This window comes from Schistocerca gregaria, chromosome 1 (genome assembly GCF_023897955.1).
Source record: "Schistocerca gregaria isolate iqSchGreg1 chromosome 1, iqSchGreg1.2, whole genome shotgun sequence".
In the NCBI taxonomy this organism is placed as follows: domain Eukaryota; kingdom Metazoa; phylum Arthropoda; class Insecta; order Orthoptera; family Acrididae; genus Schistocerca; species Schistocerca gregaria.
In genome coordinates this window covers 1,086,013,033-1,086,038,442 of record NC_064920.1, presented here as the reverse complement: position 1 = coordinate 1,086,038,442, position 25,410 = coordinate 1,086,013,033, and the positions used below count along the sequence as shown (strand labels likewise).

Genomic DNA, 25,410 nt, shown 5'->3' with positions numbered 1-25,410 from the left:
ACTCAGTGGCTTAATGGTAAAGTGCCAGATTAAAAATAAAAAGGCCTGATGTTAAATATTTCCTCAATCCTAGGATTTTTATGTTTCACTTATTTCTCACATCTGTAACAAAAATTGTTAAGATGAAAAAATTCAGAGTTGCACCATAGCTCTGAGCCCACATTAAACTGTAGGTTATGTGTGTGCAACACAAAAGCAGCAGCTACTCAAGTAACAGAGGACTTGTTGAGTGCACATGAGGGTTTTTAAGGCTAGCTTGCGCTTTGAGGATCCCTGATGAATGCTTGCCAGACAAACGCAGAGAATGACTTCAAACTATGTATGAAGTAAAGACATGTTTACTGTCAAAAGTTTAACTGTAAGTTGAAGTACTTATAACATTGTTCTTGAATTTTCTGCCCTCCAGGGAAGTTGCCATGTTCAAATTATTCTTGGGACAGAGCTGGCCGAAACCCAAAGTAGGAAGCTATGAAATATTTAACTAGGTATGGAATATATACTGGAAAGAGAGATTAGATACTATGGAAGGGGAGTGTTCATTGCAGAAGATGAAAATATTGTGTCTATTAGGTTGAAATTGAGCCTTGCTGTGAAATTATCTGAAAGCATGTAACACATCTTGGTAAATTCATGTTAATTATTGGACATTTTTAACGGTCACCCTATGTTGCTGTAACAGTTTTTGAAGCATTCAAAGAAAGTCTACACTCAGCAAAGCAAAAATACACTGAACAGTCAATATTAGTTGGAGGCAACTAACCTATCAAGTACAGACGGACATCTATGGAATCATTGCAGGTGGTATGGACAGGCAGTCTTGTTAAGTACTTTTGAACTGCCTTGAGCAGCTAGTTCAACAGCCAACATGCCATGGAAATATTTTGGACATTAGCTACAAACAAGCCTGACATTATCAATGATTCAATACACAAGCAGGGATTAGTGGTTATGATGTCTTCACAACAATATACACATCAAGCAGGCAAGGGAAATATTTCTGCTAGAAAGAGCATATAAGCAGTTGTTAGCATCCCACTCAATACAATGAAAGAACATCATTAGCCTCAATATGATGGATGTAGAGGAATTACGGGCCAAGTTTAAATCATTCACATAGGAGGGTCGTACAAACGTCACTCCGTTTGATCATCACACAGACTCCCTGTGTGGTTGACACAGTAATAGGCACTCCCGGCATACAGCTGTAAATACTGAGGAGTGTGACTGAAGCCAATATCAAAAGACACAGGTGCCGATGACAAAGGCACACCCGACCCCACGGTCAGTCCAAGAGCCATCAGTGAAGACAAAGGTACTATCATGAAGTTCCATGCAAAGGTCGTGAAACTGAAGGTGATAGACCTAGGCTGGAGTAGTGTTCTTAGAAGATGAATGAAGGCCAAGGTTAACATGGACCACTTCACAAAGCCAAGGTAGCGAAGGGTTCACACCCACCGGGAAAGGTGCAGGTAGGGTGAAGTTAATCCCGCTGCAGCAAGTGCCGAAAGCGGACTCCAGGAGGTAACAGAGAAGAAGGACAAGCCCCATACTGACAAAGGAATCATCAGAGGAGGTGGCATAGGATGGGTCGCCACGCATGCAGACAAACAGCATGCATACCTGCTGAGAAGAAAGTCACGGCAGTAGGACAGTGGTAGTTCAGCAGCTTCGGTCGGGCTGGTGTAAAAGGCACCCGTGGCCAAACAGATGCCATGATGGTGGATAGTGTTAAGATGGCATAAGAGGGATGGGCATGCAGATGCATAAACAAAGCACCCATAGTCAAATTTCAAACGGACAAGGGATTGGTAGGTACAAATGGAGGGTGGTGGTTCAATCGGCACCCAAGGAAGTACCATTGAGGACACGTAAGACATTGAGTGACCGCGTTGCGAGCTGCCAGGTAAGATACATGGGAGGACCAAGAGTTTCCTATTGAGCACGAGTCCAGGAATTTCGTAATTTCAATGAACGGAAGGGCAACAGGACCAAGGTGTAGAGATGGTGAGAGAAACCATCTGCGCTGCCAGAAATTCATACAGACGTTTTTGGCAGTGGAAAAGCGAAAGCCATTGTCAATGCTCCAGGAGGTAAGACAATCAAGACAGCGCTGAAGACGCTGCTCAGTAAGACAGGTCCACGGAGAATTACAAAAGATGGAAAAATTGTCAACAAAAAGGGAGCTGGAGATGGCCAGCAGGAGACACGCCATTATAGGGTTAATGGCGATAGCAAAGAGGATGACACTCACGAAGGAACCCTGAGGCACACCATTTTCCAGGATAAGGACATCCGACAAAGCAGAACCCAAATGCACCTTGAAAACTCTATCTTGTAAAAATGCCTGAAGGAAACAGGGCAGACGGCCAAGGAAGCCTCACGTGTAAAGAGTATGGATGATACCAGTTCTCCAGCAGGTGTTGCAGGTCTTCTCTGAATCTAAAATATGGCCAGTCTGGGATTTGTGCACAAAACCATTCATGAAATGGTTGGACAAAGTAACACATTGGTCAACTGCAGAAGGCCACTGTCTAAATCCACACTGTGCATTCGTTAGTAAATTGTGAGACTCAAGCCACCGTACCAGCCGGGCACGGACCATTTGTTCCATCACCTTGCAAACATAGCTGATAAAAGAGATGGGGCAATAGCTAAAAGGAAGGTTTTGTCCTTACTGGGCTTATGTGCCCTCTGACCAGATGCGGTTGTACATGTTAAGCAGAAAGAGTAAAGAGTTCCCCCCTCCCCGAGAAAAAGGTGCCACAACAGCTGAATGTGGACGGCATCTGGCCCTGGAGTGGGTTGAGATTAACTGAGAGAATGATCTAATTCCCTCATAGTAAAAGCGGCATTGTAGCACTCACAATTCAGAGAAAAGAAGGGTATCACGTGAGCCTCCTCTGCTCATTTCCAATGGAGGACAGCAGGGTAATAGTGCAAAGAGCTCGAAATGTACACAAACTGGCAGCCCAGGGTGTTGGAGAGAGCTATAGGGTCCACAATGACATCGTCTGCTACTGTCAGGGCAGAAATTGGGGAATGGAACTTGGTACCAGAGAACCATCGGATGCTGGCCCACGTGACAGAGGAAGGGGTGGAACTGTTAAAAGAACAAGTGAATGAACTCCAGCTAGCTCTTTTGCTATCCCAAAGAACGTGACAACACTTTGCACGCATCTGTTTATAATGTAAGCAGTTTGCCATCATAGGGTGGCAGTCAAAAACCCAGAGAGCATGTCTCCGTGCGCGAATTGCGTCGCGGCATGTCTCAGTCCACCAAGGGACTGGGACACAATGTGGTAAAGAAGAAGTGCAAGGAATGGAACGTTCTGCAGCAGTAAGGAGTCGGAAAGGAAGGTGGGTGCTCCAGTGTTAAAGAAGAAGAGTTTAACGTGGTTAAGGTGGTCAGGCAACAGAACACCTCTCTGACAGGTCCTGGGAGAAGCCACTGAGTAGCAAAAAGAGGGAAGGTAGCTGCTCAATAAGCTGAAGGAAGTCTGCCCTGGTGACATCAAATGACAGAGGTACATAGGGAAAAAGGCGGGAAAGAAAAAGGTGAAGTGCAACAGCTTGACGATGGGTAGTCAGAGAGATGCGTTGAATATGAATGTCATTCCATATGAGCAGCAATACGCCCCCATGAGATGGAAAGCCGAGCTCAGGGGGAAGGTCAAAACGAAGCAGTAAGTAATGTGACAGTTCAAAGCGATCGTGAGGGCACAATTTAGTTTCCTGAAGGCAGAGTACAAGGGGATGCTGTGATGCTAAAAGCAGCCATAAAGCCTCTTTGTGGGGCAGACGGGCACAAACATTCCATTGGAGGACAGTCATGATGAGAAAAGATGTAGGGGTGTCAACTCTGCAGCTGCCGAGAGACAGCCAGTGTAGTCACTACTAAAGGGCACAGAAGCACAAGGATCCTGCTCCTTGGGGTCCACAGAATCATCAGCTTGCTGGTGCAGTCGGTCGGTGGAGTCCAACGCTGAAAAACGAATGGTGGTGCGCACTGGCGAGACAGAGACCAGCCGGGTTAAAGTACCACCTGGCGACACCATCAAACAGGATCGTCGAGTTGGTGAAGGAGAAGACAGTTCCTCTTTGACGGTCTTCTTCGAGCCTTTCTGTTTAGAGGAAGAATCCGCTGTCGTTTGGCTGGAGGGATGGAAGAAGTATACACGCGAGTACTCCTTCTGCCCTTTCCTGCCTACTGGTTGTGTACCTGGTGGCTTTGCCCCTTGAGGCGAGAGTTTGATGGTTTGTTGTACAGCAGGACAGGGGGATATGATGCTACCTTGACACTGGGCGATTTCACAATCTCGGAGCTGAATTTGATGTTGCATGTCTGCATGGAAATGTCCTTAATGGAGCGAGGGGTAAGAAGACGCCAGACGGGAGACCACAGAGTTTGTGACTAGCCAGTAACTTGCGAGCTACCAGGTAAGGCACTTTTCCTTTACCTGGATCTCTCTGACAGCTCGCTCATCAAGATACACGGGACGATCCTGAGGGGAGGCACCATGGTGGCAGCAGTTGATACAGTGGGGAGGAGGAGGCAGACAATCACCCTTGTGTGCAACCCTACCACAGGTGACATTTGGCTGGGTGTCGACATGACGTTCTAGTGTGGTTGAAATGATGACACTAGTAGCAGCACATCGGGTTCGGAATGTATGGCCGGACTGTGTTAATTTCATAGCCTGCTTTGATCTTGGATGGCAGCACCACTCTATCAAAGATGAGGAAACGAGTGCGGGTAGGCACTAAGGAGGAATCTACCATTTTTGTTACACAATGGACGGAAATGTCACCCTGATCAGAGGGGTAAGATTGGATTTTGGCCTCAGTTAAGACCGCCGAGCATCCCGGTGTAAATTACGCCGTGGGAAGCATTTTAAGTGCTACGGGCCTCGACACGAACAGGGTAGCCATGGAGAAGTGAGGCACCGAGCAGTAGTTGTGCTTGAGAATCAGAAGCAGTCTCAAAAAGCAAAGTGCCATTCCATAAATGAGAGCAGAATTTCACAGGCCCAGCAACTGCATCAACACCTTTCTGAAAAATAAACGGATTTACCGTGGCCAAGGACTGACCGACTTCAGCACGCGAGATCACGAGGAACAGTAATCTGAGGTGGCACGAAGCAAAGGAGGAACAACACAAGCAAGACAGTCCAGTCATGAGGAAGTGAAATCAGGCAAACAAAGAGATAAAAGAAACATCAGGGCAGCAGGAAGAGGAAAGAAGAGGAGGGAGTGGGAGGAAACGGTGAGCAGGGCTGCACCAGAACTGCTACATGCATCTGAGCACCAGCATCGCGACAACCCATCACAATTCCCACACCGTAGCAAGATCAAGACAACAGGGATACCACAAGGAGAGGGGGAACTAAACTGACCAGAGAAAACACAAGGAGAAAGGATGGAGAATCTGGCCTGCATGGAGGCAAGGCCAAGGCCTCTATAACTGATGCCAGCACTAAGTGAAGGACTCCAATTCCATGAGGGAATTTCAAGGACTTAAACCTGGGATTACAAACCACTTTCACGAAGAAATCTGAAGACAGAGAATCACGAGAGGGCTGTCCTCCAACAACCGTGACAAGGAAGGTGGAAGGGAATACTTAGTATGAAGGGCCAGAAGTCAGCAGCAGTCCAGCAAAATATGGACTAGCAGGAAGGGGGAGCACAACTACAAACGGGGGATAGCTAATTGCAGAATAAAATACCATGTGTCAACCTAGTACAGCCGATAGAAAAATGGCAGTGGATGGTAGGTTCCCACCAGGATAGGTGGAGGGAAGAACATGGTGGGAGTCTCTTTGATTGCACAAAGTTTGTTAAGAGGGGCGGGGGTAGCCTCCTGAGAGGTGGCCCACTATTGAGTAAAAAGGGATTTGACATAAACCCATAAATCCACCACCGGATGAGTCATGGAGAATGAAGGTTAGGTGGCTGATGACCTAGCCAAAATATTATTTTTACCCGGAATACCCACATGGCCGGGAACTCAAAGGACAACCTAACAAGCAGCATCCACCGAGATTGGTGAGAAGGTCATTGATGGCAGAGACCAAGAGGTGGCAGGAAAAACACTGAGCAATAGCCTGAAGGCCACTCATTCAGTCTGTGTGTAAAAAAAAAAAGAGTGCCTGATAGATGGCCATCAATTCCACCATCAACACCTTACACACAGCAGGCAAGAGATGGTACTCCGTGCTAATAGTAGACATGAAGGCATATCCTACATGATCAACGGATGCAGAGCCATTGGTGCAAAAACGATGGTATCCTGGTAAGAGTGTTTGCAACAAACAGTGGGACACCATTGGAACAATGGAAGCTTTCAGACACCAGAATAGATCTATCCGAATCCAGGGCCAAGGAACTACCAAGGGGGCATGGCTGGCACAGAACGTGGGGGAGAGGAGGAGGAGGGGAGATGGAAGTCAAAGAAGAGAGAAGCAACACAGATCACAATAGAATAAGAGGGGTGAACAGTGAAGAGCAGATAATGATGCCACAGGAAACCACGAGCTGGGACTGCTGAACCGAAATGGGAGGGATCCCAGCGTAAACCAGAAGACTATTGACAGGGCTAGTGCAGTGGCTGAATGGGTACCACAATGGTGAACCGGGTTATACAGTACAGACGAGAAAGAACTAATGACTGATAAAGGTGGAGAAGGATCAAATGATTCGAGCCCGAGGAGATGTTGGCAAGGAAGCAAATTACGTAAACCGCCAACCTTCAGATGATGGATGTGGGGGCCAAGCAAGCTTGTTGTTGTATATATATAAAGGTCCCAAGAAACAGAAGTGGGGGACTACAGTCAGGTGTCGGCGTCAAGAACGAGCTCTGGGTCTGAGTGGACCATACCACTGGAATGGAAATGCACCACACTCAACTTAAGGGTAGAGAACCATGTGAGTGGTCCACCTGGATGTGCGCCAGATGGCATCCTAGATTTTCTGTTCTGCAAGGCAACCAAGTGGGAATTAGCCCAAATATAGAAACATCTACCTACAGATCAGGGGTGATCAGCAGTCCTGCAGAAGCCCCAAGTCCATTAACAGTGATGATAAAAAGGACACTTAATATGGAGCCCTGTGGAAAACCATTCTCCTGCATCTGCAGAGAGCTGAGAACTGTGCCAACCTGAAGTCTGAACAACTGGTGGGACAGGAACTGGTGAATAAAATTTGGCAGGGGGCTCCGAGGACACTACTCATGGAGTGTAAGAAGGACGGTTGGCACCCAGCTGTGTCATAGGCCTTACAAATATCTAAGAAAATGATGGCAAGATGGTGGCTCTGAGAAAAGGCATGCCAAACTGCGGTTTCCAATCAAAGCAGATGATCAATCTGAGGCTCCCAGAAGCCACACTGGTAAGGAAATAAAACGTCCCAAAATTCAAGGACCCATTTGAGTCAACAAACCTCCATCCATTCTATAAACTTGCTGGGGACTTTGGTCAATCGGACTGGGTATTAACCATCAAGAGATGATGGATACTTGCCGAGTTTACAGGCACGAACCTTGAGAGGGGAAAATGCCTTCGAGTCAAATATGGTTAAACACTTGGAGGAGATGATGCTATGGAGGACTGAGTTGTTCGAGCAGTCATTGGTAATGGCTGGAATCAAGAGTGAAGGGTTGAATGGTGGGAAGAAGAGAGGGCCATAAGAAGCTCCCAACAGTGAAAGGTTGACTGTAGGATTCCGCCTGACAAGGGGTAAAACATAAGCTTGAAGCTTCAGCTTGCTGTTTACAGAGGAGTAAGGTGGCTAGATAGGAGGCTGATGCAATCACAAAATGGGTCATGAGGCATTCCACAAGAACTGATGGATCTGTACAAGGGCCACCTACAACTGCAAGACCTAGAATGGAAAACAGTTGCTGACAACCTTGGAGGGTGTGGAGTGTAACCCACAACTGCGACAAAGGGACTGAAGAATCTGGAGGAGACAAAGCATTCCAAACACACCCACTTGCTCCATTTGATTAAGTAACAGGCTTTGGCGCGAAGATGTTTTAGGATAATAAGACCAGCACCGGACAGGTGCCGTTTAAAATGTTGCAAGGTATGACGATCATAATGGATGACAGTGGCAATGGCTGTTCTCCAAGGAGCTGGCCGGTGGTGAGTGTGGCCCGTTAAGCAGGGAATGGCAATGCTTTCAGTGCATATTATTTTATATGACAGATCATGTATGACATTATCAATACAACCTGATGTTTCAAATGGCTCTGAGCACTATGGGACTCAACTGCTGAGGTCATAAGTCCCCTAGAACTTAGAACTACTTAAACCTAACCAACCTAAGGACAACACACACATCCATGTCTGAGGCAGGATTCGAACCTGCGACTGTAGCGGTCGCGCAGTTCCAGACTGTAGCGCCAGAACCGCTCGGCCATCAGCAGCCAATACAACCTGACAAAGAAGGTGTAAACACAACACGGGAAATACATAGGGCCCTATCTGCACAGTGGAAAGCCCAGCAGTGTAACCTGATCATCGGCAGGTGGGAAGGTAATAAGAGAATCAACAGGAGGTGGTCACTATCACAGAGGGCATCATGCGATGACCAGTGTATGGAAGGAAGAAGGGGAGGGGAAGTGAGTGAAAGATCAATGTCAGAGAAAGTGCCATGTGTGGCACTAAAATGAGTATAGGAAACATCATTAGGAAGGCACAGGTCATGGTCCATAAGAAACTGGTCAATGAGAAGCCCCAACTACATGAAAAAGCACTGCCCCATAACGGATGATAGGCATTAAAATCCTGAACGAGGAGGAAGGGAGGGGAGAATCGCTGAAGGAGGGCAGTTAGGACAGCAGGTGTAGATGGCCTGTCAAGAGGGAGACCACTGACCGCAGAGTCCAAGTGGACCCAGACAGCAAATGCTTCCAATGTGATACGAAGGGGATCCATATACTTTTGTACGCCCTCAAAGGGCTGACACCATTCCAACAGAAACCATGAAGGATCATTAAGTGAGTACCAATAAAATGAGATTCCTGGAAAATGACAAGCTGCTGAGCAAAGGTAATAACAGACTCAAAACTGTAAGGAGACAGTAGTATCCATTACAGTTCCACTGAATAAGCATGGAGTCAGTCTCCAAATGGAAGACCAACGTGCTGGAACCAATCATGCTGCCAGGTCACCATGCATCACCAATGAGGATGGGAAAACATCAATAAATAAGGGGTCAGATGCACGTTGCAAGGGGGGGGGGGGGGGAGATAGCACCTCTGGCAGCATCGGGGAAGGGGGCACTTGTCCCCCCTCCTCTTTCGTAGGTTGAGGAGGACAGGGCACACAGGGAGAGCATGCTCCTGCAAGACCAAGAACTGAAAGAGAGCAGGTGACCTTGGGATGAGCAGACTGTGTCCTGTGGTCAAGTTGTGGTAGGGGGCCTCTGACATGATAGGCCCCAGACAAGGGGTGCCAGGAGCAGTCCTATCACCAATGGACACTGAAGGAGGACTGGAGGGGGTAAGCGGCACCCCCAAGGGAAGGTGTGGGAGGGGGAGATTGGTGGAGGGGGGGTGTAAGGAAGAGGGAGAAAGGATGTAAAAGATGCAATAGTAGAAGTCATCAGCACAGGGTGAAATGTCATTTCCGATGAGCCTCGGTGTAAGATAAATGATTAAGGGACTTATTCTTTCCTTCTTAAAGCTGGGCCATCTGGTGAGTGTGGAGAGTGACGGTCATGAGAAGTAACACAAGGGCTCCTCTCATGGAGTGGGTGTCCTCATTCACCACATAAATGACAACATTTGTCTTTAATGCAAGAACCAAAAACACATTATGGGTCTTGGGACATTCAGCTTCACTCACAACGATAATACATAACCTTGACCTTCTCTGGGAGGCTATCTTCCTCAAATGCCAGAATAAAGGCCCTGGTGTCAGTGTGACTGTCCTTACAACCTTTCTGAATACAGTGAATGAAACAAATGCTCCATCATTTCAGATTGGCCTTGAGTTTCTAATCAGTTTTGAAGAGAGGTCCCTGTGAAAAATGACTTCTCGAACCATACTCAAGAGTAGTGGGGATTAATGGACACCAGGTAGTTGCCAAGATCATCACAAGCAAGAAGGGCTGCAGATCGGGCCATAGTAGTAGTACTGATCGAAAATGAGCCTGACCACGTCTTACTGAGAGACTCCACTTTGCCAACCTTGTCATCAAAATTATCCAGCAAAAATTACAGTGTTGTGGTGGTGAATGTGTGCCTATTTTTTTGTCCTACAGCAGACCAGGTAGATGTGAAAGTGTTACGCCCAAGCTGGCGAGCCTGGCATCCCTCCCCTTCCCAGGGTCTTGCCAGGGGAGGGGGAGGGAGTGGTGAAGGAGGGGCGGGGAGGTGGCAGGGAGGGCCACATGGCCGTAGGAAGCAGCATTAAATAATCTATTACCAACCAAATAGAAGAATGGCCAGTTTTTTAGAGCTTGATATGTTTCGTATACAATGCGTCCGCCCTGATGCTTCAGGATGACAAGCAACCACTCCTAGGCAAACATGAGCATGCAGCAGCTTAGGTATCAGAAGTGTGATCCCTGTGTTGACAAGGAACTCCGCCCAATGGATACATAACAGCCCCACAACACAGACTGGCCATACGTGCTTGTAACCTAGCAGGGTGGGGGGGGGGGGGGGGGGGCGGACTATGGCAAGGAAAGGAAGAGAGGGGAGGTATCCACACCATATATACTAGGGAAGGAGTTCTGCCTCAAATGGCTCACACTACATAGAGAAAAATTAGAATTGGAATACAGGAAACCACGTAGGTAGCCAGGTCTACATAAGTAAGAGCACCGAGAGAGGTACGAGGAAGGATAAGGAGGGAGGGAGGGAGGGAGGTAAGAGGAGAGACAGGGAGGGGGGGAGGGAGGAGCATGGGGAGGAAATGCAGCCTGGGAAGGAAGAATGGGCTGCAAGAGCTCAGGGCCCGTGTATGCCACACACGAACTCATGAAAGAACCTTGAGCCCTGCAGGAGTATGGATGAAGATATAGATTCTCTATATACATACTTGAACTGACTAGCAGAGTAAGCAGCAATCTTTGGCATTTGTTGCATAGAAAGAGGAGACCACATATAGAACAACGGTATGACCCGTTTTTTGAGTAATGCTAGTGTCTGGGATCCATACCACAGGGGATTAAAGGAAGACCTTGAAGCTATTCAGAGCTGGACCATTAGATTTGACCGACACTTGGGTACTACAGATATGTTTCAGGAACTCAAATGGTAATCTCTGAAGTGATGACTCCATTCTGTTTGTGAAACACTATTGAGAAAATTTAGAGAACTGGCGCTTTAAGCTGACTGCAGGGCATTTCTACTGCTGCCAACGTAGATTTCATGTGAGGACCACAAAGATAGGAAAAAGTAGGGCTCATACAGACATGTGTAGATAGTGTTTTTCCCCTCATCTGCATGTGGAATGCGAAAGGAAATGTGTAGTAGTGGTTCATGGTATCCATCCCCAAGCACCATTTGACAGCTTGCAGAGAATGTATCCACAAGTAGATAACTGGCTGAATAAGTCAGTTCAAAGGTAAGAAGAAACCAACAGCATAGGACAATGTCTAAAAGAACTGCCCTGCTCAAACCAACCTTCAGGCTGAAAGCATTAACAGTCGAAACTTGAACATTCTATTCTTTTTCTACTTTAGAACACATTCCTTATTTCTTGTGAAATATGTAACCACTCATTATTATTTTACAGCTTATATCTATGTGAGCAGCTCAACTGTGAATTCCCATCCTTCTCGACATCCTCATGTCTTTCCACACAGATCTTGATTGAGCACGTATACAAAGACAAGATAAATAACTGTGGCGATTTCATCGAACAAAATCACACCTAACCATAGCATCTGACTGATGACAGGATGGTGCTTGCCATTGCAAAATGTTTCAAGGAGGAAATTTGTCCAACAGCTACTTTTGAACTTAATGACTTCAGGATTACTAATTCTGTCTGCAGATGTTACCGTAGGAGCCACGAACACTGACACCTATTATAAACTTATTTAAGTTAAAAGTGAAACAAGAGAAAACATTGAGCAGGCTGGTCAGTGGCATGTGTGAAGGAACTGACTAGTGAACACTGCATTAATTACATTCCAAAAAGATTTTACAGTTGAATATCAATTCTTTATTTGGAATTATCATAAAGTTGAAATGAGGTCCTAAACAACATGGTCCTAAGTTCCCTTACTGAATATTAGCATGCGCAATTAAAACATAATGGTGATGTATTTGGACTGACTAACTCTTAACACACTAAAATCTCATAGGTCTGACTTAATTGTAGGAGTAATGCTCCCCAGGTTGGACTGAACAAATAGTATCTTCTGTTCCTGGCCAAACAGTACATCAACATAGTGAATTCGATGTAGGAAAAATTCTCATATGGCCACCTGTGGTAAAATCAGATTATCAAGAGGAGTGATACCGTCAAAATCCACACTAGAAGCAACTTTGCGTTTTGTACATCCGTATCTAGGGAGATCCTCACTGGGTTTCAATTGCAGAATCACTATTGCCACCAAGTGTAGAGACGTCGTTCATGTAGCCAGGTTTTAATGAAACAATCCATGGAAACATCTTTAGTGCCCTAATGAACATTTTAATGTTTTTCTGAGCATTTTAAGACTGTGAATACTACATTTGTCCTGCTACAGAAGTTCCGATGTACATCAACAATCTTTTATTAGATGTTTAATTAAGAAAAATATTTCCGAGTTTATGATTTAGAAAAAGAAATTACAGTAATAGGAACAGATGTTAATTTGAACTATAATATACTCAAAAAGGGAAAATCTTATCTGTTGTAACTTAGTGTTTATAAAATTTCCCAAAGCTCTGAAAGGTTCTCGCTGTATATTTCTTCTCCCCCTCCCACTTTGTGTGGTTGGTGACGCCACAGAGTGCTGTCCACAAAGTGGCCAAGATTCCATGTAGTTTGAAGTATCAGAATGAGTCAGCAGTGGGCCACTCAACTTTAGAAAAAATAGTGAAGAAACGGTTTTTGTTAACCAGGAATGATTAGATTCATCCGGGAACTTTTTCGTTTTCACGATTTCAACCAAAGTTCTCACATTGTCAAAAACATTCCCACAAAATGCTTTAATCTTATCTTATTTGTTCAACTGGAAGCAACCTGGAAGAGACTTAACACTTGTTTACCCAGAGGTATGGTCTTTGATGTCCAAGTCAAGCGTTTGTGTCAGCTATATGGGCTGAATTGGCCAATGCTGCATCTTCCCCACTGAGCATCTTTTTTTTCAATCGCTTGTAAAAATAGGTTGTAATAAAAATAAACACCATTAATGGGCAGGTCTTTACTTTTTCCATTAAGTTTGATTCTCATATATCTTTTGTTGTTGACAAGATATCACAGACTGGTCAAAGTCCCCCAACTACATATCAGAGAAATAAACTTATTAATACTCAAAGTTCTCTATTACTCTGGTCTTTTTTTTTAGGGTACAGAAACGACTAAGGTCATACACACACATCAGAACCACAGAAAACAAAGACAAAAAAGCAGTTGAAAGTGACTACACATTAAAATCGATGGAAGGAAAGACAGCAAAAAACTGTTACTTGGAAAAAGGTTCATAAAATACGCCACTGAGACACAGATGTTCTGAACTAAAGATTAAATGTCTCTTGCCATATTGCTACGACAGATAAGAAGTAAAATACAAACAACAGCCCACAAGTCATTCACTAAATGGCCGGTAACTCAGACGGTAAACATAAACTGGAAAGTAAGTAGTTAAAAAAAGGACATTCAGTCAAAGTGGCGAACCATCAAAGGTTGAGGGCAATCACAAAGTGGTGGGGGAGCAACACTTAAATGGCAATGGCTAAAAAGACAGTGCCCAATATGCAACCCACCTAAAATGATCTACTTACAGTGAGAGGGCTGAGAAGAGGTTGTCAAAGCCGATGGAATAGGTTTGATTTCCCAGAGCTTGATCCTATGAACAGTAGACCAGTGGTGATGCCAAAGTGACAGCACCTGCTGACAGACAGAAATGCAGAGAGGGAATGGAAGAATTAGTTGGCCAAGGTACCAGGACTGCAGCCTTGGCAGCAGCCTCATCAACAGCCTCTTTTCCTGTCAGACCAACAAGACCAGGAACCCACTTAAACATCACAGTGACTCCATCAAGAATGAGCAAGTGACAACTTTCTTGGACCCGTTGTGTTAAGGGATGGACAGTGTACAGCACACAGAGGCCCTGAAGGGCACAGAAAGTCTGAGCAGATGACACAATTGAAAAGCCCGTGTTTCTGGATGTACTGTGTGCCTGATACAGGGTGAAGAGTTCTGCTGTAAATACTGAGCAGTGTTCTGGAAGCAGACACCGAAAAACATCAGTGCCAATGACAAAAGCACACCAGACACCACAGTCAGTCTGAGAGCAATTTGTGTATGCAAAAGTACTATTGTGCAGGTCTTGAAACTTATGGCGATTCAGCGAAGTTGGAGTAGTGTCCTTAGCAAGTGAATGAAGGATGAGGTGAACATGGGCCACTGTCTGAAGCCAAGGTTGTGAAGGGTTCAAACACATTAGGAAAGTGGCAGTTAGTGTGAAGTTAAGCTGCTGGAGCAAGAGCCGAAAATGAGCTCCACGAGGTAACAGGCATGGCAGGCAAACAGCTTGCATATCTGCTGAGGAGGAAGTCACGGCAGTGTGGCAGTGGTAGTTCTGCAGCTTCTGCTTACAGACTCAACCGGTTAGTGTAAAAGGTGCTGGTGGCCAAATGGCCATGGTGGTGGATTGTATTGAGCGGCGTTAAGATGGACAGACTTGCAATTGCATAAATGAAACACCCATAGTCTAGTTTCGAGCAGACAAGGGACTGGTACAAATGGAGGAGGGTTGCCCGTAACACTGAGGACACGTAGGATTGTTTGGTTGGTTTAAAGGTGGGAGAAGGGACCAAACTACAGGGTCATCAGTCCCTTGTTCCTAATAAAATAATGCCACAAAAAGTGTGAGAATAAAACGGACGAAACATATTACACAAAATGGAAAGAAAGGAAAAGCTAAAAGAACAAAGGTAAGGCATTAAAAGGAACAAAAGACGACAAGAAAACAACAGACACACTGAAAACAGACTAGAGTAAAACATGAAAGCAGATTACAGTGGCTGGCCACCCACGAGTAAAAAGGGAAAGCCAGCCACTCTGTAACACATTGAAACCTCCACCCTAAAAAGCACTAGGGTGGAGCACACAGAGGGACAAAGGACATGCACTAAAACCTACATAGAAGTATAAAACCCACTCTCGCGGATAAAACGTAAAACTAACGCTGCTGTGGAGGCACTGTCGCTCGACACCGAGGACAGTGTGCTGGGAAAGTTAAAAGTCTGCCGCAGAGTGGCTAAAAGTGGGCAGTCCAGCAAGAGTTGTACGACTGTCATTTTGGAGGTGGGTCCTTGCGACGGAGTAGGTAACCATGCATTAGCCACGTATGGCCAATTCGGAGCCGGTAGAGAACAACTGATTCCCTGCGAGAGACCTGCATGGAAGACTTCCACACATTCACAGTCTCCTTAATGGCATGCAGTTTGTTGTGCGTACTGTTATGCCATTCTATCTCCCAAAGCCAGAAAACCCTGTGGTGTAAGACAGAATGCAGGTCAGCTTCGGAGATGCCTATCTCCAGAAACAGTTTCCACGTTGCCTGTTTGGCCAGCTAGTTCATTGTTGGGGGTTCCGAAGTGTCCTGGGATCCACACAAACACCACGGAACAGTGGGACTGTTCCAGGGCATAGATGGACTCCTGAATGTACTCTACCAGAGCGTGGCGAGGGTAGCACTGTGAAAACACTGCAGCCAACTGGCAAGGAGTGCTGCTGAATACGGCCTCCATGAACATATTTGAAGCCTATGTGATCATCAGCCATTGAGCTGTCGGTGTAAACCACTTCAGAGCCCCAGAACATGTCAAGAATCAAGAGTAAGTGACATCAGAGTGTGGTGGGGTTAACGAAGTCCTTAGGGCCAAGTAGAGGTGGTAAAAGGAAGGACTTCAGTTCGGAGAGAAGGGGCCACACGTGAACCACAATCGTTAGCCCCGATCTGGGCTGCCAATGCAGGAGATGGACTGCTGTGGGCAGGAAACAGAGACGGTAATTCAGATGCTCAGGGAACTATGAATGTGTGCTGCGTAACTGGAGAGCAGTTGCGCACGTCTGATCTGCAGTGGAGGGACAAGCCTCCACCAGTACGCTGGTCATCCTAAAAGCTCCTGTCGCTAATTGAACCCCACAGTGGTGCACAGGGTCAAGTAAATGCAATGCTGAAGGTGCTGCCGAACCATAAACTTCCATAGACAATTCAGGAATGGACAAGGGCCCTGTAGAGCTGTAGCAGCGTACTGCGATCTGCATCCCAACTGGTGTTGCTCAGGCAACGGAGGGCGTTGAAGTGCTGCCAGCAGTTCTGCTTAACCTGATGAAGACAAGGGAGCCAAGTCAACCGAGCATCAAAAACCAGTCCTAGGAATTGATATGTCTCCACTACAGTGAGTGGACCGTTATTAAGGTAAAGTGCGGGTTCCAGATGAACGGCACGACACTGACAGAAGTGCATGACACACAACTTTGCGGCTGAAAACTGGAAGCCGTGGGCTAGAGCCCATGACTGTGGCTTGTGGATGGCTCCCTGGAGGCAGATTCAACAACAACAGTACTGGAGCAGCAGTACGAAATGCAGAAGCGTCTGCATACAGAGAAGGTGAGACGAGGGCCAGACAGCTGCTGCTAGACCGTTATTGGCCACTAAAAATAGAGAGGCACTCAATACAGAGCCCTGCAGGACTCCATTCTCCTGGATACGGAGCTATGGGAGTCACCAACTTGGACACAAAAAGCACGGAGCGACAGTAAGTCTTAATAAAAATTGGGAGTGGTCCCCGGAGACACTCCTCATACTATGAAGCAAGTATATGATGTGATGTCGCCAAGTCGTGTGGTATGCTTTATGCAAGTCAAATGAGACGGCAATCAGGCACTGCCGGATGGAAAAGCCTGTTTAGATAGCTGACTCAATGGACACAAGATTATCAGTGCTAGAGCTACCCTGGCGGAAGCTACCCTGACTTGGAGCCAGCAAGCCATGCGACTCCAGGACCCAACCCAACCGCCGACATACCATATGTTCCAGCAGCTTGCAAAGAATGTTGGTGAGGCTGATAGGCCGACAGCTATCCACATCAAGCAGGTTTTTACCGGGTTTGAGCACCTGAATGATGGTGCTCTCCCGCCACTGCGATGGAAAGACACCATCACACCAGATCCGGTTGAAGATGATGAGAAGTTGTTGCTTGTAATGAGATGAGAGATGTTTAATCATGTGGCGGTGGATGCGATCAGGCCCAGGAGCTGTGTCGGGGGCAATGTGCAAGGGCACTGAGGAGCTAGCTCTGTAAATGGGGCATTATAGGATTCACTGCAGTATGTAGTGAATGAGAGGACGTTTGAGTGCGAAAGGCTTGGGGGTAATTCTCCAACGCAGAGAATTGGGCAAAGTGCTCGGCAATCACGTTTGTGAAGGTACATAACTCACTATTTATGGTAACACTGGGGACAGCTGTTGTGGCCTGGTACCCAAAAAGACATCTGATCTTTCCCCAGACGGGAAGGTGACGTGTGGCACCCAAAGGTGAAGATGTATCTCTCCCAACACTCCTTCTTCTATTGTTTGATAAGGTAGCGAATATGGGCATGGAGCCGTTTAAAGGCTATGAGGTGCTCCAGGGAAGAGTGTCGCTTATGCCGCTGTAGTGTTCGCCGACGCTCCTCAATTGCTTCAGAGACTACCGGTGACCACCAAGGGACTGCCTTATGCTTTGGGCACCCTAAAGAGTAAAGGATAGCATTTTCTGCCGCAGGAACAATTGTGCTAGTCACCTGCTGAACCATCACATCGATGTTACCATGTGGGGGAGATTCAGCGGTGACAGCAGAGGTGAAAGTTCCCCAGGCCGCCTTGTTCAAAGCCCATCTGGGCAGTCATCCATGTGCCTGACACTGGGGCAGTGAGAGGTAGATGGGGAAGTGGTCACTAACATATAGGCTGTCATGTGCTCTTCAGTGGATAGATGGGAGAAGTCCTGGGCTGCAAATTGATAAATCAATGGCTGAGTAAGTACCATGAGCTACACTGAAATGTGTGGCAGCCCCAGTATTTAAGAGGCAGAGGTCGAATTGCGACAGTAAAGTTTCGACATCTCTGCCCCTGGTAGTAAGCACAGTGCCACCCCACAAGGGGTTATGGGCATTAAAATCTCCCAAAAGTAGGAAAGGTTTAGGGAGTTGATCAATCAGTGCAGCTAATACATTCAGGGCTATTGCACCATCTGGAGGAAGACATACATTGCAAACAGTTATTTCCTGTGTCGTCCTTATTCTGTCAGCCACTGCTTCAAGAAGAGTTTGAAGGGGCATATGTTCACTACAGGCCGAGTTTAGGACAAAGGCAAACTCCACCTGACACTCGATTATACTCTTTATGGTTGCTGTAATATCCCTTATAGCCGCAATGGGCAGGGGTCCGGATTGCTGGGAACCAGGTTTCCTGGAGAACAATGCAGATAGCAGGTGTAAAGTTTACAGTTGCCTTAGCTAAGCCAGGTGGTAGAAAAAACCACCGCAATTCCACTGGAGGATGACATCATGAGACTGAGAAGGCATGGAACATTCAATGAGGCAATTTACGCCTCAGAGACACCTGCTGCCACCGATTTATTGCCTGAGCAGTGGTCTATATCCATTGCATCTGAGGGTCTGGCGAGATCTAGGTCATCAGTGGACGCCAAAACCTCCACCCCATCCTCAGCCACAGAGCTTGTAGGTAGCAGTGGTGTGGAAGCCACCGCAATTTCCTTGTTCTTGGGGGTCATCTTATTCGATTTCTTGCACTGTACCTTGGGTTTCTCTAGCTGGGTCGGCTTCTTTGATTCAGTCTCCAGCACTGAGGAGGACCGTGAAGCCCTACAACCAGCTGCTTTTGGGCTCTTCAGCCACTGGTGGGTGCCGTCTTTCCCATTAGAAGAAACCTGGGGAGGGAGTGGCCCAAGGGACCCCTTCCTAGCGAGAGAAGTCGAAGAAGACTGTTTCTCTGACTTAGAAGTGGGGACGGATGTCCCCAATGGTTGGGGGATGTTGCTCCTGAAGAAGTGATGCAGGAGCAACAGGGAGGGGGCAGGTGTAGTCTTCCGGCTCTGAAAGGTGCCCTGGGTTGACAGAGCTGATGGATGCCAGCAGTGTTGTAGCGGCAGAGTACAACAATGTCAAATGCACAGGATGCAGGCGTTCAAATTTCCTCTTAGCCTCAGTGTAGGTCAGTCTGTCCATGGCCTTGTACTCCATGTTTTTCCTTTATTTCTGGAGAATCCTGCAGTCAAGCATTTAAAGCACTGCATCGGGGGAGGGATGCAAGGCTTCACACCACACTGGTAGACCATCACCTTGACCTTCTTGGGCAATGTATCACCCTCAAAGGCAAAGATGAAGGCACCGGTGGCAACCTGATTATCCTTCGGACCCTGGTGGACTTGCCGGATGAAATGTGCACCTTGCCACTCTAAATTAGTGCGCAGCGCATCGTTGGACTGCAAAAGAAGGTATCTGTGAAATATGATACCCTGGATCATATTTAAGCTCTTATGGGGTGTTATGGTTACAGAAACATACCCCAGCTTGTCACAAGCGAGTAACTCCCGTGTCTGGGCAGAGGATGCTGTTTTGATCAAGACTGACCCAGAACTCAATTTGGACAAACCCTCCACCTCCCCGAACTTGTCATCTAAATTCTCAACAAAAAACTGAGGCTTCATCGTCATGAAAGATTCCCCATCAGTTCTCGAACATACAAGGTACTGGGGCAAATAAAATCCACCGCCATCCTTAGCCTGGTGTTTCTCCCATGGTGTGGCCAGGGAGGGGAACGATTTGGGGTCGTACTTCTGTGTGTTGAACTGAACTCGTGATCACGTCATCCACCCTGATGCCACCCACTCCAACAAGGGGCCCTCCCCACGGGCACCACCCAGCCACAGCAAAGACCAGCATGGCCAGGGGGGGGGGGAGGGAGGATTCAATGCAGACGGGGAAGAAATGCGAGACGTCAAAGCGGTTGTGAGGACACAATTTTGTTTCCTGGAGGCAGAGAACAAGCAGATGCTGCGACTGTAAGAGCAGCCGTAAGTCCTCTGTTGGGTCGAAGCCACCCATGTTCCTCTGGAGGAGAGTCATGACAAGCAATGGGGAGGAGGGAAAAAATGACGGGGTGTCACCTTGGCAGCTGCCGAGTGCTGCTTTTGAAGATTCACTGCTACAGGACACAGAGGCTGAAGAATCCTGCTTCATAAGATCTACAAAGGCATTGGCATTCTCCTTCTGTCTGTCTGTGAAGTCCAGTGCAGAGAAACAGATGGTTGTGTGCACCAGAGGCAGAGGTCAGCTGGGGCAAGGGTGTCACGATCTAAGAGGATCTCCGAGCTGCCAAAGAAGAAGACCATTTGCCTTTTTTTGACTTCTCGGAGCCTTACCAGATAGCAGAAGATGACATGTTTGTTGGCTGGAAGGACATAGGAAGTCATCGCAGGAGTATTTCTTCAGTCTTTTCCACCTGTTGGTTGTGCAGCAGGTGACGTCACCCCATGAGGCGGAAGTTTGGTGGCTGTTGCACAGCTGGAGGAGGAGACGGGAATGCTACCGCGACAATGGATGATTTGCCACCGTGGTGATGAATTTGAGATCGCAAGTCTGCATGGCCATGTCCTTCGTGGAGAGAGACGAAGCAAGTGCCAAATGGTAGAACAGTGGGTTGCAACCAGCCAACAGCTTGTGAGTGATTGGGTAAGGCACTTTTTCCTTCACCCGGGTCGCCTTGCCACTCTACTTAGCAAGATACATGGAACAATCTTGAGACACACTAGCATGGCCAGCATTGCAGTTGATACAGCGGAGAGGAGGTGGCGAACAATCACCCTCATGAGCGTCCCTGCCACAGGTTACACATTTGGCCGAGTGTCAACAGAACATTCCAGTGCCGTTGAAAAGAAGACACTGGTAGCAGCGAATCAGGTTCAGAATGTACAGTCTGACTGTGATAACTTCATAACCAGCTCTGATCTTTGATGGAAGCGCCAGTCTATCAAAAGTGCATGTGGCACTAAGGCTGCATCTATCTTTTTCACAACCTGATGGACTGCAATGACAGCTAATCAGAGAGGATCAGATGTTTGGATTTCTGCCTCAGTCAGACCATCGAGCAGCATAGTGTAAATAACACCATTTGAAGAATTCGGTATTCTGAGCCATGACATGAACAGGATAGCTGTGGAGGAGCAAAGTTGCAAGCAGCTGTGCTTGAGAATCAAAAGTACAGTCCAAAATAAAAGTTCCGTTGTGTAAACTAAAGCAGGGTTTTACAGGGCCAGCAACTGCATCAACCCCTTTCTGGATAACAAACAGATTTACTGTAGCAAACGTCTGACCATCTTCAGTATGTGAAACCATGAGGAACCATGGTGCAGCTGGGAGTGGTTTTGACCTGTGAGCTTCATTCCATTTACATTTAGTAGACAAACAGTTTCTGTTTCCAATACTTTGAAAACAATTCTTTAATGACATCCATAAAAATGATTTTTCCAGCCTTGTCTTGCTTAACATAAGAGTGGATGGATGAGTATTGACTATCATTGTCGATTTGAAGTAGTTTTAAGTAGTCGATAAGCACCGAGTAATTTCTTAGAGATGCTGACAATACTGGAAGTGACAGTCAGACTTGGTAGCCGAATAGCTTCCTAGAAATATTCTACCACATTCAGCAATAAGTTGTATGATTGAGACTACCCTACATGGTGGTGCCCCATTCATAATGGTTTGAGTATTTCGGTTTGCGCTCAAAGCCTGTCAAGGTTAAAGTATGCTGTTTGTACTCCAAGTAACTATTCTAAATGTCTGGGAGGATGTAATTAGTATATTCAAGATGGGATAGTTGCCTTAGGCTCTCTTTGTTAGACCATGGATCAGTCTGATTCAGAAGAACAAGAATTTCAAACATATATTTAATAAATCTTCATTCATGAGACAATTCTTAGCAACAGATGATGTTTCATTCTCATACATATTTTTCTTGGCTGTGAGATATGTGGGCCTTTAAGATTTAGATTCTTCAAACACACACTGGCTTTCTACAATAGGATATCAAATGCAGTTGCAGTCTTAAGATTCAAAAGATCTGCATTTAAAATGATACCCTATGTTTCACTCGAGCTGCATTAAAACCTGGATTCAGTGTAGAGATCTGGCCGATTTTTTGCATAGTCCAAACACTAATAAAAAATCAGTTTCATATTTTTGAGTCACTTTATGTAGTCTCAAACATCTGACCGTCTCATCTCTGAGCTCTACGTATTCAAAACTTAGATCACAATCCAATCAAAGTCTCCTCACAAAATTCAAAGATTTTGTCCTAAAAACCCATAAAGTCAGACACCCTGGTATCCGCTACTGAACTGTCAGATTTGGTTTATATCAACACCAGATGATAGCAAATCATCTGTATACACTTCCTTTTTGAAGCTTCCAGAATCATATGAGTGATCTTTCAAGTTACCAAAACACCATTTATTTACTGTTACTTATCTTTATTCACCTCGGGATTATCTAACAAAAAATAACATGCATTATGGAGCTAGTACAGTTGGCCACCCATGAGCTTAAGGAACCATCTTGGCATTGGCCTCATGATCTAGCAAAACTGTGGAAAACCCAAATCAGAATGGCCAGACAGAGGAGCATCAGTATCTTAACAGCTGCACTACTTCATTCGTATGTCCCTCCTGTACAATGTTCCTTAAATAACTATTTGTTCCAGATAACTGTTTACATTAAACAATTTCATTCTTCATTACCACACATACTACAGACAACTGCTGAAAACTTCTGGGCAGTGAAGATGCTGCTGTACCCTTCCATGAACTCCATACTCCATTCCTACCACAGAGCATCACAGCTTCTCGAAATCTTATGTAATGCAAGATCCACACGATTACTGCTGTCAATGTAATAGTTCTTCGCTTGGTCTTTCAGTACATATCAAGGATAAACCGACACTACAGATACCAATTGTCAGTTCTGACCCCTGATAAGCTGAGCCAAAATATACAACACAAACATGATTTCATGATGGTAACCTGCAACCTTAAAAAATATCAAGGTGTAAAAATAAAATGTACAAGTAAAAAATTGCATAAATTCTTTATAATAAAATACTGAAGCTTACAGGACTACTGCACGAAAGTGAAGGTACTGGTTGGGGACAAACTGAAATCTAACAACATGAATAGGAAAACAGGCAAATTGAAATGACAGAAAGAGAATATCATGAAAAATTTACACTCCAATCCCAAAAGAAATTGCACAATGCACCTAGAGAGGGGGGGGGGGGGGGAAAGATGAAAAGAGAGAGAGAGGGAGAGAGAGAGAGAGAGAGAGAGAAATCATGCAAACTAACAGAACAAGGTACCAGCAACCACAATTGTGCTATATGGCTCCACCCGAGAGACCAATATCTCAAAAAATTCCTAAAACTTCCACAAATTATCAACAAGCAAAAATTCATGAAAACAACTAAAGACAGTATCAACTTCAAATGACCTGTCCACAGTAGAACAGAGAAACTTGCTCATATAATGAACACCAGTAACATGATCTCACCAATGAAAATAAAATAATCTCCACCATACCTACACACAATCCAATGCAATTACTAACAACACAAGCAAAACATTCATAAAAATTTACACCTCCACCAATTTCAATATACAAGGACCACGCAATTATGTACACAAGCACACACCATACACATTACTATAAAATAGCTATAAAAAAAAAAAAACCAACCAACCAGCTGACAAATTTAGAATTACAAAAAAATGTGTCAACACAATCCCAAAAATCAAGCCTAGATTTCCCAAGCCATGAACACTTCCAGACAGAACACCATACGTTGTCCTGCCGACAATACCACATATACTAGTCGCTGGACCGAGGTTCAGCAACTTTGGCCAACTTCAGTTCCTCCACAAACAATTTGTCACTCACTTGATAATTAAAACAAAACTCTATTTTAGTTACTAAGTTTTTAGTTTTTTCTGTTTGTGCCCGAAATCCGTGTGTTGTATACTACGTGACCAAGATCCGTTTACAACCAATGCGAACGTCATTCAGTAACAATGGTACACTAAAACTAAAATTTGACACCCTAGAAAAACACCATATAACAAAGTATGTCCACACAAAGTCCTGTTGTTGTCTCTCATTGCCTCAATACTGTGTGTATACAGCAAAATTCCACGCAACTTTTGTTTCTAAACTTATACATATACTAGCTCATTACAGATACTTGTCCCTATGCACTCCTGTTTCACAACGAACAACGTAAACAGTTATCAAATCCCACAACAACTACGTACCTCAGTATAAAATTCATTAAAAGCTACTTCTTTGTGGATTCCCAAACCGTCGCCGCCAGGAGCAGCGTTTAACCTCGGCCCACTAGAAGTCATTTCACTTAGTTTCTAGTAGAATATTTCCATCACATACGAAACATAAATGGAGGGACACCATTCCACAGTTGAAAGTTGCCAAAGATATTAATATCAAACTTCGGGGTCTGTAGCAGAGATTACTAAAGCAAAACAAAGGACGTCGCTAATTTAAAAAAGATATTAGTATCAAACATCCTCGTCTGTTGCAGAGATTACTAAAGCAAAACAAAGTTTGTCGCCAATTTAAGAATTATTATATTATTTAAGCGATCGAGTCCACTTATAAATGACCAATGTACTTTGACACATCGATTGGCTTGCCTCTTTTTTATGACACCACTAACAGTCACATCACGTCGTGTCACGTCACGTCACGTCAGGTCAGGACATTCTGCAATGCATTTCAAATGGCGGCATCCACACTGGCCCGCACGTCACGGCACCTTCATGTTTCTCGGGAAGAAAGTTTTGAAAGCTGACGTCATCCGTCCGTTGTTGATCACGTGGTCCGCAAGCTCATTTGCGCCCTATAATCGATCGTGCGTTGATCTACATATTTCGTTTCTTGTGGTTTTCTTGGTCGATATTAGTTGTTTTTGTTCATTATTTGTTATAAATTGTTTCGTTTCTTTGTTTCTATTGTTGAAATGCATAATAAATAGCGAAAAATTAATTGGAGAAGCGAGACAGCAGTCTGAATTATACGAAAATGAGCCATGAGTGTACTGAATTACTTGCCCTCTACTACACTTATAAAGTGGATTGTTATACATAGCGGTAAGGTATTTAACATTTTA

General features: G+C 45.5%; 1 protein-coding gene across 1 annotated transcript in view; it reads right to left on the bottom strand.

Annotated features, from left to right (window-relative positions):
• The window catches only part of LOC126281913 (dnaJ homolog subfamily C member 8-like), a 78,959-nt gene extending 54,188 nt beyond the window's left edge, over positions 1 to 24,771 (bottom strand). Inside the window, exon 1 of the mRNA XM_049981244.1 lies at positions 24,539 to 24,771. Coding sequence (XP_049837201.1) covers positions 24,539 to 24,631 — 93 coding nt within the window. The 5' untranslated portion in view covers positions 24,632 to 24,771. The remainder of the gene's footprint in view (positions 1 to 24,538) is intronic.
• Between the last annotated feature and the right edge of the window lie 639 nt (positions 24,772 to 25,410).